Here is a 13,031-nt window from a genome sequence, read left to right on the forward strand (position 1 = left end):
GGTTAACAATGGAGCCTTTATTAGTAGGGAAAGAGTAATTTACAAAAAAAAACATCATCAGACTGAAGTGGCGCTACAAACCCACATGATCACACTTTAAACATGTAGAAAGGGATTTAAAGCCAATTGGAAGAGAAGGGTAAATATAGAAGATGAAGAGTCGCAAAGTCTAGGACTATTTCCCCTATCCCCAAGTGGCAGAAGTCTATAAACCCAATAATTAAATATATGTCATCATGTGAATATAAGAGACATTGAATATGATGGTAAATAAAATGCCCATGCATTACAGATACTATTAAAGAACAAATAGCAAGAAAAGATTGTGGTACTGTACCTATCCTTGATCTGTCTGGCAGCCTTGGTGCAAGTAAAGAAAAAGAGAGAAGAACAAATTAGTGCTCATGCAAGTGTGGTAAAGTTCATGCAAGTCAAGACAACAATAAACAAGCACATTGATATTCCTCAAAAACAGAATTTATGCTTACCTGATAAATTACTTTCTCCAACGGTGTGTCCGGTCCACGGCGTCATCCTTACTTGTGGGATATCTCTTCCCCAACAGGAAATGGCAAAGAGTCCCAGCAAAGCTGGCCATATAGTCCCTCCTAGGCTCCGCCCACCCCAGTCATTCGACCGACGGACAGGAGGAAATATATATAGGAGAAACCATATGGTACAGTGGTGACTGTAGTTAGAGAAAATAATTCATCAGACCTGATTAAAAAACCAGGGTGGGCCGTGGACCGGACACACCGTTGGAGAAAGTAATTTATCAGGTAAGCATAAATTCTGTTTTCTCCAACATTGGTGTGTCCGGTCCACGGCGTCATACTTACTTGTGGGAACCAATACCAAAGCTTTAGGACACGGATGAAGGGAGGGAGCAAATCAGGTTACCTAAACGGAAGGCACCACAGCTTGCAAAACCTTTCTCCCAAAAATAGCCTCCGAAGAAGCAAAAGTATCAAATTTGTAAAATTTGGCAAAAGTGTGCAGTGAAGACCAAGTCGCTGCCTTACATATCTGGTCAACAGAAGCCTCATTCTTGAAGGCCCATGTGGAAGCCACAGCCCTAGTGGAGTGAGCTGTGATTCTTTCAGGAGGCTGCAGTCCGGCAGTCTCATAAGCCAATCGGATGATGCTTTTAAGCCAAAAGGAAAGAGAGGTAGAAGTCGCTTTTTGACCTCTCCTTTTACCAGAATAAACAACAAACAAGGAAGATGTTTGTCTGAAATCTTTTGTAGCCTCTAAATAGAATTTTAGAGCACGGACTACGTCCAAATTGTGTAACAGACGTTCCTTCTTTGAAACTGGATTCGGACATAAAGAAGGTACAACTATCTCCTGGTTAATATTTTTGTTAGAAACAACCTTAGGAAGAAAACCAGGCTTAGTACGCAAAACCACCTTATCTGCATGGAACACCAGATAGGGCGGAGAACACTGCAGAGCAGATAACTCTGAAACTCTTCTAGCAGAAGAAATTGCAACCAAAAACAAAACTTTCCAAGATAGTAACTTAATATCTATGGAATGTAAAGGTTCAAACGGAACCCCTTGAAGAACTGAAAGAACTAGATTTAGACTCCAGGGAGGAGTCAAAGGTCTGTAAACAGGCTTGATCCTAACCAGAGCCTGAACAAATGCTTGAACATCTGGCACAGCTGCTAGTCTTTTGTGTAGTAAGACAGATAAAGCAGAGATCTGTCCCTTTAGAGAACTTGCAGATAATCCTTTCTCCAAACCTTCTTGTAGAAAGGAGAGAATCTTAGGAATTTTTATCTTATCCCATGGGAATCCTTTGGATTCACACCAACAGATATATCTTTTCCATATTTTATGGTAAATCTTTCTAGTTACCGGTTTTCTGGCCTGAACCAGAGTATCTATCACAGAATCTGAAAACCCACGATTCGATACAATCAAGCGTTCAATCTCCAAGCCGTCAGCTGGAGGGAGACCAGATTTGGATGTTCGAATGGACCCTGAACAAGAAGGTCCTGTCTCAAAGGTAGCTTCCATGGTGGAACCAATGACATATTCACCAGGTCTGCATACCAAGTCTTACGTGGCCACGCAGGAGCTATCAAGATCACAGAGGCCCTCTCCTGATTGATCCTGGCTACCAGCCTGGGAATGAGAGGAAACGGTGGAAATACATAAGATAGGTTGAAGGTCCAAGGTGCTACTAGTGCATCTACTAGAGTCGCCTTGGGATCCCTGTATCTGGACCCGTAGCAAGGAACCTTGAAGTTCTGACGAGACACCATCAGATCCATGTCTGGAATGCCCCATAATTGAGTTATTTGGGCAAAGATCTCCGGATGGAGTTCCCACTCCCCCGGATGGAATGTCTGACGACTCAGAAAATCCGCCTCCCAGTTTTCCACACCTGGGATGTGGATCGCAGACAGGTGGCAGGAGTGATCCTCCGCCCATTGAATTATTTTGGTCACTTCTTTCATCGCCAGGGAACTCCTTGTTCCCCCCTGATGATTGATATACGCAACGGTCGTCATGTTGTCTGATTGGAACCTTATGAATCTGGCCTTTGCTAGTTGAGGCCAAGCCCTGAGAGCATTGAATATCGCTCTCAGTTCCAGAATGTTTATCGGGAGAAGAGACTCTTCCCGAGACCATAGACCCTGAGCTTTCAGGGATTCCCAGACCGCGCCCCAGCCCACTAGACTGGCGTCGGTCGTGACAATGACCCACTCTGGTCTGCGGAAGCTCATTCCCTGGGACAGATGGTCCAGGGTCAGCCACCAACGGAGTGAATCTCTGGTCTTCTGATCTACTTGATTCATTGGAGACAAGTCTGTATAGTCCCCATTCCACTGTTTGAGCATGCACAGTTGTAATGGTCTTAGATGAATTAGTGCAAAAGGAACTATGTCCATTGCTGCAACCATCAACCCTACTACTTCCATGCACTGCGCTATGGAAGGACGAGGAACAGAATGAAGAACTTGACAAGTGCTTAGAAGTTTTGACTTTCTGACCTCTGTCAGAAAAATCCTCATTTCTAAGGAATCTATTATTGTTCCCAAGAAGGGAACTCTTGTCGACGGAGACAGAGAACTTTTTTCTATGTTCACCTTCCATCCGTGTGATCTGAGAAAGGCCAGAACGATGTCTGTATGAGCCTTTGCTTTTGACAGGGACGACGCTTGTATTAGAATGTCGTCCAAGTAAGGTACTACTGCAATGCCCCTCGGTCTTAGAACCGCTAGAAGGGACCCTAGTACCTTTGTGAAAATCCTTGGAGCAGTGGCTAACCCGAATGGGAGGGCCACAAACTGGTAATGCTTGTCCAGAAAAGCGAACCTTAGGAACTGATGATGTTCTTTGTGGATAGGAATATGTAGGTACGCATCCTTTAGATCCACGGTAGTCATAAATTTTATTTATATTGGATAGTGGGTAGAATCGTTCGAATGGTTTCCATCTTGAACGATGGTACCCTGAGAAATTTGTTTAGGATCTTCAAATCCAAAATTGGTCTGAAAGTTCCCTCTTTTTTGGGAACTACGAACAGATTGGAATAAAATCCCATTCCTTGTTCCTTTATTGGAACTGGGTGTATCACTCCCATCTTTAACAGGTCTTCTACACAATGTAAGAACGCCTGTCTCTTTATTTGGTTTGAGGATAAGTGAGACATGTGGAACCTTCCCCTTGGGGGTAGTTCCCTGAATTCCAGGAGATAACCCTGAGAAACTATTTCTAGCGCCCAGGGATCCTGAACATCTCTTGCCCAAGCCTGAGCAAAGAGAGAGAGTCTGCCCCCCACTAGATCCGGTCCCGGATCGGGGGCTACTCCTTCATGCTGTTTTGTTAGCAGCGGCAGGCTTCTTGGCCTGCTTACCCTTGTTCCAGCCTTGCATCGGTTTCCAGGCTGGTTTGGGTTGTGAGGCATTACCCTCTTGCTTAGAGGATGCAGAATTAGAGGCCGGTCCATTCCTGAAATTGCGAAAGGAACGAAAATTAGACTTATTTTTGGCCTTGAAAGGCCTATCTTGTGGAAGGGCGTGGCCCTTTCCCCCAGTGATGTCTGAAATAATCTCTTTCAATTCTGGTCCAAATAGAGTTTTACCTTTGAAAGGGATGTTAAGCAATTTTGTCTTGGATGACACATCCGCTGACCAAGACTTTAGCCAAAGCGCTCTGCGCGCCACGATAGCAAACCCTGAATTTTTCGCCGCTAATCTAGCTAATTGCAAAGCGGCATCTAAAATAAAAGAGTTAGCCAATTTAAGTGCGTGAACTCTGTCCATAACCTCCTCATATGGAGTCTCTCTACTAAGCGAGTTTTCTAGTTCCTCGAACCAGAACCACGCTGCTGTAGTGACAGGAACAATGCACGAAATGGGTTGTAGAAGGTAACCTTGCTGTACAAAAATCTTTTTAAGCAAACCCTCCAATTTTTTATCCATAGGATCTTTGAAAGCACAACTATCTTCGATAGGAATAGTAGTGCGTTTGTTTAGAGTAGAAACTGCCCCCTCGACCTTAGGGACTGTCTGCCATAAGTCCTTTCTGGGGTCGACCATAGGAAATAATTTCTTAAATATAGGGGGGGGGAACAAAAGGTATGCCGGGCTTTTCCCACTCCTTATTTACTATGTCCGCCACCCGCTTGGGTATAGGAAAAGCGTCGGGGTGCACCGGAACCTCTAGGAACTTGTCCATCTTGCATAATTTCTCTGGAATGACCAAGTTGTCACAATCATCCAGAGTAGATAACACCTCCTTAAGCAGTGCGCGGAGATGTTCTAATTTAAATTTAAATGTCACAACATCAGGTTCAGCTTGTTGAGAAATTTTTCCTGAATCTGAAATTTCCCCATCTGACAAAACCTCCCTCATGGCCCCTTCAGATTGGTGTGAGGGTATGACAGAACAATCATCATCAGCGCCCTCCTGCTCTTCAGTGTTTAAAACAGAGCAATCGCGCTTTCTCTGATAAGTAGGCATTTTGGATAAAATATTTGCTATGGAGTTATCCATTACAGCCGTTAATTGTTGCATGGTAATAAGCATTGGCGCACTAGATGTACTAGGGGCCTCCTGTGTGGGCAAAACTGGTGTAGACACAGTAGGAGATGATGTAGTATCATGTTTACTCCCCTCATCTGAGGAATCATCTTGGGCAATTTCATTATCTGTGGCAGTACTGTCCTTACTTTGTTTGGACGCTATGGCACAATTATCACATAAATTTAAATGGGGAGACACATTGGCTTTCATACATATAGAACATAGCTTATCCGAAGGCACAGACATGTTAAACAGGCTTAAACTTGTCAACAAAGCACAAAAAACGTTTTAAAACAAAACCGTTACTGTCTCTTTAAATTTTAAACAGAAAACACTTTATTACTGAATATGTGAAAAAGTATGAAGGAATTGTTCAAAAATTACCAAAATTTCACCACAGTGTCTTAAAGCATTAAGAGTATTGCACACCAAATTTCAGAGCTTTAACCCTTAAAATAACGGAACCGGAGCAGTTTACAAATTTAACCCCTATTCAGTCCCAGCTATAGCCTTTGCTGAGACCCAACCAAGCCCAGAGGGGAATACGATACCAATTGACGCCTTCTAGAAGCTTTTCCAGCAAATTTCAGATCCTCACACATGCATCTGCATGACCTGCTCTCAAAAAACAACTGCGCAGTAATGGCGCGAAAATGAGGCTCAGTCTACAACTAGGAAGGCCCCCTGACTGGAAAAGGTGTCTAACATAGTGCCTGCCGTTTAATAAACGTTCCCCAAGTTTATAAATGCAAATTGTCAGCATAAATATGAATAAAATGCCCAAATAAAGCAATCGATTTAGCCCATAAAAATGTCTACCAGTTTTTTAGCCCATCTTAAGCCCTTTATTCTGTTTGTTTGACTAAGAAAATGGCTTACCGGTCCCCATGAGGGGAAATGACAGCCTTCCAGCATTACATGGTCTTGTTAGAAATATGGCTAGTCATACCTTAAGCAGAAAAGTCTGCTAACTGTTTCCCCCAACTGAACTTACTTCATGTCAACAGTCCTGTGTGGAAACAGCAATCGATTTTAGTCCCAGCTACAGTCTGCTAAAATCATCTTCCTCTCACAAACAGAAATCTTCATCCTTTTCTGTTTCAGAGTAAATAGTACATACCAGCACTATTTTAAAATAACAAAACACTTGATAGAAGAATAAAAACTACATTTAAACACCAAAAAAACTCTTAACCATCTCCGTGGAGATGTTGCCTGTGCAACGGCAAAGAGAATGACTGGGGTGGGCGGAGCCTAGGAGGGACTATATGGCCAGCTTTGCTGGGACTCTCTGCCATTTCCTGTTGGGGAAGAGATATCCCACAAGTAAGGATGACGCCGTGGACCGGACACACCAATGTTGGAGAAACACAATTTATACAACCTCTTTATTAGAGACAACATATTCAGGTGTTAGACTTGTTAGAATAAACATTACCTGGAATCATGATAAAAAAACAACAACAAAATACTAAATGATGTGTGTGTTTGTTGTTAAACTTATTTTGTTGCAAAATATGCTTTATAATTTTAAAGGGCCATTATTAATCTGAGCTTACTACGTGCTAGATTACAACCCAACAATTTAAAGCATGCAAGTTTTGCATTAGAATACCAGTTTAAGATCAGTTTATCAATATATGGTTGTATTATTTTGTTATGAGTTTGTTTAGAACATATCCATCACAAGAAATACAGATTTGCATTCAAAGATAATATTAATGTAACTCCCAGACACCAACAAATCCCTGCAGCATGTTTTACAAGAATATTATGCTTTATATAACATTTCAAGAAAACTACTGCACAGTTAACTAATGGTGATTAATAGCATCTTCTATATCTGTAAAGTGAAGGGGGAATGAGTAAGGGAAGAGGAGACTAATCTAGGTGGTCCAAAAAGTAGCATCAAATGCAGCCAGGGCAAGTAAATCAACAGCTTCTGAGCTTACATTGGTATCCTTTTCAACAAAAGATACTAAAAGAACAAAACAAATTAGATTAGAGAAATAAAATGGAAATCATATAAATCATTGGAGGAAAAAAAGTGTGTTTCAAGTCGCTTTATTTAAAAGGACATTGTACACTAATTTTTCTTTGCATACATTTTTTGCAGATGAACCATTTATATAGCCCATCTGGAAGTGTATAGTATATAGTTTTGCTTATTTTTAATAACATTATGCTGATTTTCAGACTCCTAACCAAGTCCCAAAGTATCAGATATGCTGACCCAAGTCTACAGACTCCTGTTGCTCCTGTTTGTTTAATGGGTCTTTTCATATGCCGGGGAGTGTCTGCTGTTCCTGTTTTTCCAGCCCTTTTCACTAGGTGTCCCAGCCTAACCTCATCAACAGTGCTAACTGGGAGCTTCTAAGCAAGTCTTTAAAAGGTTTTATACTGGATTTTTAGATCAGTATCTGTGCATAATCTTATTTATAGTAGTGTCCATTACATGCAGGTATATGAAAATTGGTGTACACTGTCACTTTAAGTCCCCAAAAGGTTTACTTACCTTAACTTCATTGCCGTCATCTTCCCGCTTTACCTAGCGTCAGAGCACACTAAATTTACTTGAATGGCACAATCTGGTGCGCTGTGATTAGAAAACAAGCCTGTGATGTAGTTTTGAAAAGAACTGCAGCGTCAAAGAGGACAGCAATGCAGGTAAGGCAAGTAAACTTTTGGGGGCTTAAATCGTTAATAAGCTTTCTTTTTTAGGTCTATCATTGTTACATAATTGTGCACAAAATGCAAAAACAGAATTTATGTTTACCTGATAAATTTCTTTCTCCAACGGTGTGTCCGGTCCACGGCGTCATCCTTACTTGTGGGATATTCTCTTCCCCAACAGGAAATGGCAAAGAGCCCAGCAAAGCTGGTCACATGATCCCTCCTAGGCTCCGCCTACCCCAGTCATTCGACCGACGTTAAGGAGGAATATTTGCATAGGAGAAACCATATGGTACCGTGGTGACTGTAGTTAAAGAAAATAAAATATCAGACCTGATTAAAAAAACCAGGGCGGGCCGTGGACCGGACACACCGTTGGAGAAAGAAATTTATCAGGTAAACATAAATTCTGTTTTCTCCAACATAGGTGTGTCCGGTCCACGGCGTCATCCTTACTTGTGGGAACCAATACCAAAGCTTTAGGACACGGATGAAGGGAGGGAGCAAATCAGGTCACCTAAATGGAAGGCACCACGGCTTGCAAAACCTTTCTCCCAAAAATAGCCTCAGAAGAAGCAAAAGTATCAAACTTGTAAAATTTGGTAAAAGTGTGCAGTGAAGACCAAGTCGCTGCCCTACATATCTGATCAACAGAAGCCTCGTTCTTGAAGGCCAATGTGGAAGCCACAGCCCTAGTGGAATGAGCTGTGATTCTTTCGGGAGGCTGCCGTCCGGCAGTCTCGTAAGCCAATCTGATGATGCTTTTAATCCAAAAAGAGAGAGAGGTAGAAGTTGCTTTTTGACCTCTCCTTTTACCTGAATAAACAACAAACAAGGAAGATGTTTGTCTAAAATCCTTTGTAGCATCTAAATAGAATTTTAGAGCGCGAACAACATCCAAATTGTGCAACAAACGTTCCTTCTTTGAAACTGGTTTTGGACACAGAGAAGGTACGATAATCTCCTGGTTAATGTTTTTGTTAGAAACAACTTTTGGAAGAAAACCAGGTTTAGTACGTAAAACCACCTTATCTGCATGGAACACCAGATAAGGAGGAGAACACTGCAGAGCAGATAATTCTGAGACTCTTCTAGCAGAAGAAATCGCAACTAAAAACAAAACTTTCCAAGATAATAACTTAATATCAACGGAATGTAAGGGTTCAAACGGAACCCCCTGAAGAACTGAAAGAACTAAATTGAGACTCCAAGGAGGAGTCAAAGGTTTGTAAACAGGCTTGATTCTAACCAGAGCCTGAACAAAGGCTTGAACATCTGGCACAGCTGCCAGCTTTTTGTGAAGTAATACCGACAAGGCAGAAATCTGTCCCTTCAGGGAACTTGCAGATAATCCTTTTTCCAATCCTTCTTGAAGGAAGGATAGAATCCTAGGAATCTTAACCTTGTCCCAAGGGAATCCTTTAGATTCACACCAACAGATATATTTTTTCCAAATTTTGTGGTAAATCTTTCTAGTCACAGGCTTTCTGGCCTGAACAAGAGTATCGATCACAGAATCTGAGAATCCTCGCTTCGATAAAATCAAGCGTTCAATCTCCAAGCAGTCAGCTGGAGTGAAACCAGATTCGGATGTTCGAACGGACCCTGAACAAGAAGGTCTCGTCTCAAAGGTAGCTTCCAAGGTGGAGCCGATGACATATTCACCAGATCTGCATACCAAGTCCTGCGTGGCCACGCAGGAGCTATCAAGATCACCGACGCCCTCTCCTGCTTGATCCTGGCTATCAGCCTGGGAATGAGAGGAAATGGCGGGAACACATAAGCTAGATTGAAGGTCCAAGGTGCTACTAGTGCATCCACTAGAGCCGCCTTGGGATCCCTGGATCTGGCCCCGTAGCAAGGAACTTTGAAGTTCTGACGAGAGGCCATCAGATCCATGTCTGGAATGCCCCACAGGTGAGTGACTTGGGCAAAGATTTCCGGATGGAGTTCCCACTCCCCCGGATGCAATGTCTGACGACTCAGAAAATCCGCTTCCCAATTTTCCACTCCTGGGATGTGGATAGCAGACAGGTGGCAGGAGTGAGACTCCGCCCAAAGAATAATTTTGGTTACTTCTTCCATCGCTAGGGAACTCCTTGTTCCCCCCTGATGGTTGATGTACGCAACAGTCGTCATGTTGTCTGATTGAAACCGTATGAACCTGGTCCTCGCAAGCTGGGGCCAGGCCTGGAGAGCATTGAATATCGCTCTCAGTTCCAGAATATTTATCGGTAGAAGAGATTCTTCCCGAGACCAAAGACCCTGAGCTTTCAGGGATCCCCAGACCGCGCCCCAGCCTATCAGACTGGCGTCGGTCGTGACAATGACCCACTCTGGTCTGTGGAACATCATCCCTTGAGACAGATTGTCCAGGGACAGCCACCAACGGAGTGAGTCTCTGGTCCTCTGATTTACTTGTATCTTCGGAGACAAGTCTGTATAGTCCCCATTCCACTGACTGAGCATGCACAGTTGTAATGGTCTTAGATGAATGCGCGCAAAAGGAACTATGTCCATCGCCGCCACCATCAACCCGATCACTTCCATGCACTGAGCTATGGAAGGAAGAGGAACGGAATGAAGTATCCGACAAGAGTCCAGAAGCTTTGTTTTTCTGGCTTCTGTTAGAAAGATCCTCATTTGTAAGGAGTCTATAATTGTTCCCAAGAAGGGAACCCTTGTTGACGGGGATAGAGAACTCTTTTCCACGTTCACTTTCCAGCCGTGAGATCTGAGAAAGGCCAGGACAATGTCCGTGTGAGCCTTTGCTTGAGGAAGGGACGACGCTTGAATCAAAATGTCGTCCAGGTAAGGTACTACTGCAATGCCCCTTGGTCTTAGCACCGCTAGAAGGGACCCTAGTACCTTTGTGAAAATCCTTGGAGCAGTGGCTAATCCGAAAGGAAGCGCCACGAACTGGTAATGTTTGTCCAGAAATGCAAACCTTAGGAACCGATGATGTTCCTTGTGGATAGGAATATGTAGATACGCATCCTTTAAATCCACCGTGGTCATGAATTGACCTTCCTGGATGGAAGGAAGGATAGTTCGAATGGTTTCCATCTTGAACGATGGGACCTTGAGAAATTTGTTTAAGATCTTGAGATCTAGGATTGGTCTGAACGTTCCCTCTTTTTTGGGAACTATGAACAGATTGGAGTAGAACCCCATCCCTTGTTCTCTTAATGGAACAGGATGAATCACTCCCATTTTTAACAGGTCTTCTACACAATGTAAGAACGCCTGTCTTTTTATGTGGTCTGAAGACAACTGCGACCTGTGGAACCTCCCCCTTGGGGGAAGTCCCTTGAATTCCAGAAGATAACCCTGGGAGACTATTTCTAGCGCCCAAGGATCCAGAACATCTCTTGCCCAAGCCTGAGCGAAGAGAGAGAGTCTGCCCCCCACCAGATCCGGTCCCGGATCGGGGGCCAATATTTCATGCTGTCTTGGTAGCAGTGGCAGGTTTCTTGGCCTGCTTTCCCTTGTTCCAGCCTTGCATTGGTCTCCAAGCTGGCTTGGCCTGAGCAGTATTACCCTCTTGCTTAGAGGACGTAGCACCTTGGGCTGGTCCGTTTTTACGAAAGGGACGAAAATTAGGTCTATTTTTTGCCTTGAAAGGCCGATCCTGAGGAAGGGCGTGGCCCTTACCCCCAGTGATATCAGAGATAATCTCTTTCAAGTCAGGACCAAACAACGTTTTCCCCTTGAAAGGAATGTTTAGTAGCTTGTTCTTGGAAGACGCATCAGCCGACCAAGATTTCAACCAAAGCGCTCTGCGCGCCACAATAGCAAACCCAGAGTTCTTAGCCGCTAACTTAGCCAATTGCAAAGAGGCGTCTAGAGTGAAAGAATTAGCCAATTTGAGAGCATTGATTCTGTCCATAATCTCCTCATAAGGAGGAGAGTCACTATCGAGCACCTTAAGCAGTTCATCAAACCAGAAATATGCGGCAGTAGTGACAGGGACAATGCATGAAATGGGTTGTAGAAGGTAACCCTGCTGAACAAACATCTTTTTAAGCAAACCTTCTAATTTTTTATCCATAGGATCTTTGAAAGCACAACTATCCTCTATGGGAATAGTGGTGCGTTTGTTTAAAGTAGAAACCGCTCCCTCGACCTTGGGGACTGACTGCCATAAGTCCTTTCTGGGGTCGACCATAGGAAACAATTTTTTAAATATGGGGGGAGGGACGAAAGGAATACCGGGCCTTTCCCATTCTTTATTAACAATGTCCGCCACCCGCTTGGGTATAGGAAAAGCTTCTGGGAGCCCCGGCACCTCTAGGAACTTGTCCATTTTACATAGTTTCTCTGGGATGACTAAATTTTCACAATCATCCAGAGTGGATAATACCTCCTTAAGCAAAATGCGGAGATGTTCCAATTTAAATTTAAATGTAATCACATCAGATTCAGCCTGCTGAGAAATGTTCCCTAAATCAGTAATTTCTCCCTCAGACAAAACCTCCCTGGCCCCCTCAGATTGGGTTAGGGGCCCTTCAGAGATATTAATATCAGCGTCGTCATGCTCTTCAGTAACTAAAACAGAGCAGCCACGCTTACGCTGACAAGGGTTCATTTTGGCTAAAATGTTTTTGACAGAATTATCCATTACAGCCGTTAATTGTTGCATAGTAAGGAGTATTGGCGCGCTAGATGTACTAGGGGCCTCCTGAGTGGGCAAGACTCGTGTAGACGAAGGAGGGAATGATGCAGTACCATGCTTACTCCCCTCACTTGAGGAATCATCTTGGGCATCATTGTCATTATCACATAAATCACATTTATTTAAATGAATAGGAATTCTGGCTTCCCCACATTCAGAACACAGTCTATCTGGTAGTTCAGACATGTTAAACAGGCATAAACTTGATCAGAAAGTACAAAAAACGTTTTAAAATAAAACCGTTACTGTCACTTTAAATTTTAAACTGAACACACTTTATTACTGCAATTGCGAAAAAACATGAAGGAATTGTTCAAAATTCACCAAATTTTCACCACAGCGTCTTAAAGCCTTGAAAATATTGCACACCAATTTTGGAAGCTTTAACCCTTAAAATAACGGAACCGGAGCCGTTTTAAGCTTTAAACCCCTTTACAGTCCCTGGTATCTGCTTTGCTGAGACCCAACCAAACCCAAAGGGGAATACGATACCAAATGACGCCTTCAGAAGTCTTTTATAAGTATCAGAGCTCCTCTCACATGCGACTGCATGCCATGCCTCTCAAAAACAAGTGCGCAACACCGGCGCGAAAATGAGACTCTGCCTATGCTTTGGGAAAGCCCCTAAAGAATAAGGTGT

At 43.2% G+C, this 13,031-nt stretch overlaps 1 protein-coding gene across 2 annotated transcripts in view; it reads right to left on the minus strand.

Moving 5' to 3' along the window:
* FSD1L (fibronectin type III and SPRY domain containing 1 like) overlaps positions 1-13,031 on the minus strand; it is a 194,469-nt gene that overhangs the window by 69,852 nt on the left and 111,586 nt on the right. For both annotated transcript variants that reach the window (XM_053702617.1, XM_053702616.1), the window contains exon 5: positions 338-360. In XM_053702617.1, coding sequence (XP_053558592.1) covers positions 338-360 — 23 coding nt within the window. The remainder of the gene's footprint in view (positions 1-337; positions 361-13,031) is intronic.

Source organism: Bombina bombina, chromosome 2, assembly GCF_027579735.1.
Source record: "Bombina bombina isolate aBomBom1 chromosome 2, aBomBom1.pri, whole genome shotgun sequence".
NCBI lineage: Eukaryota > Metazoa > Chordata > Amphibia > Anura > Bombinatoridae > Bombina > Bombina bombina.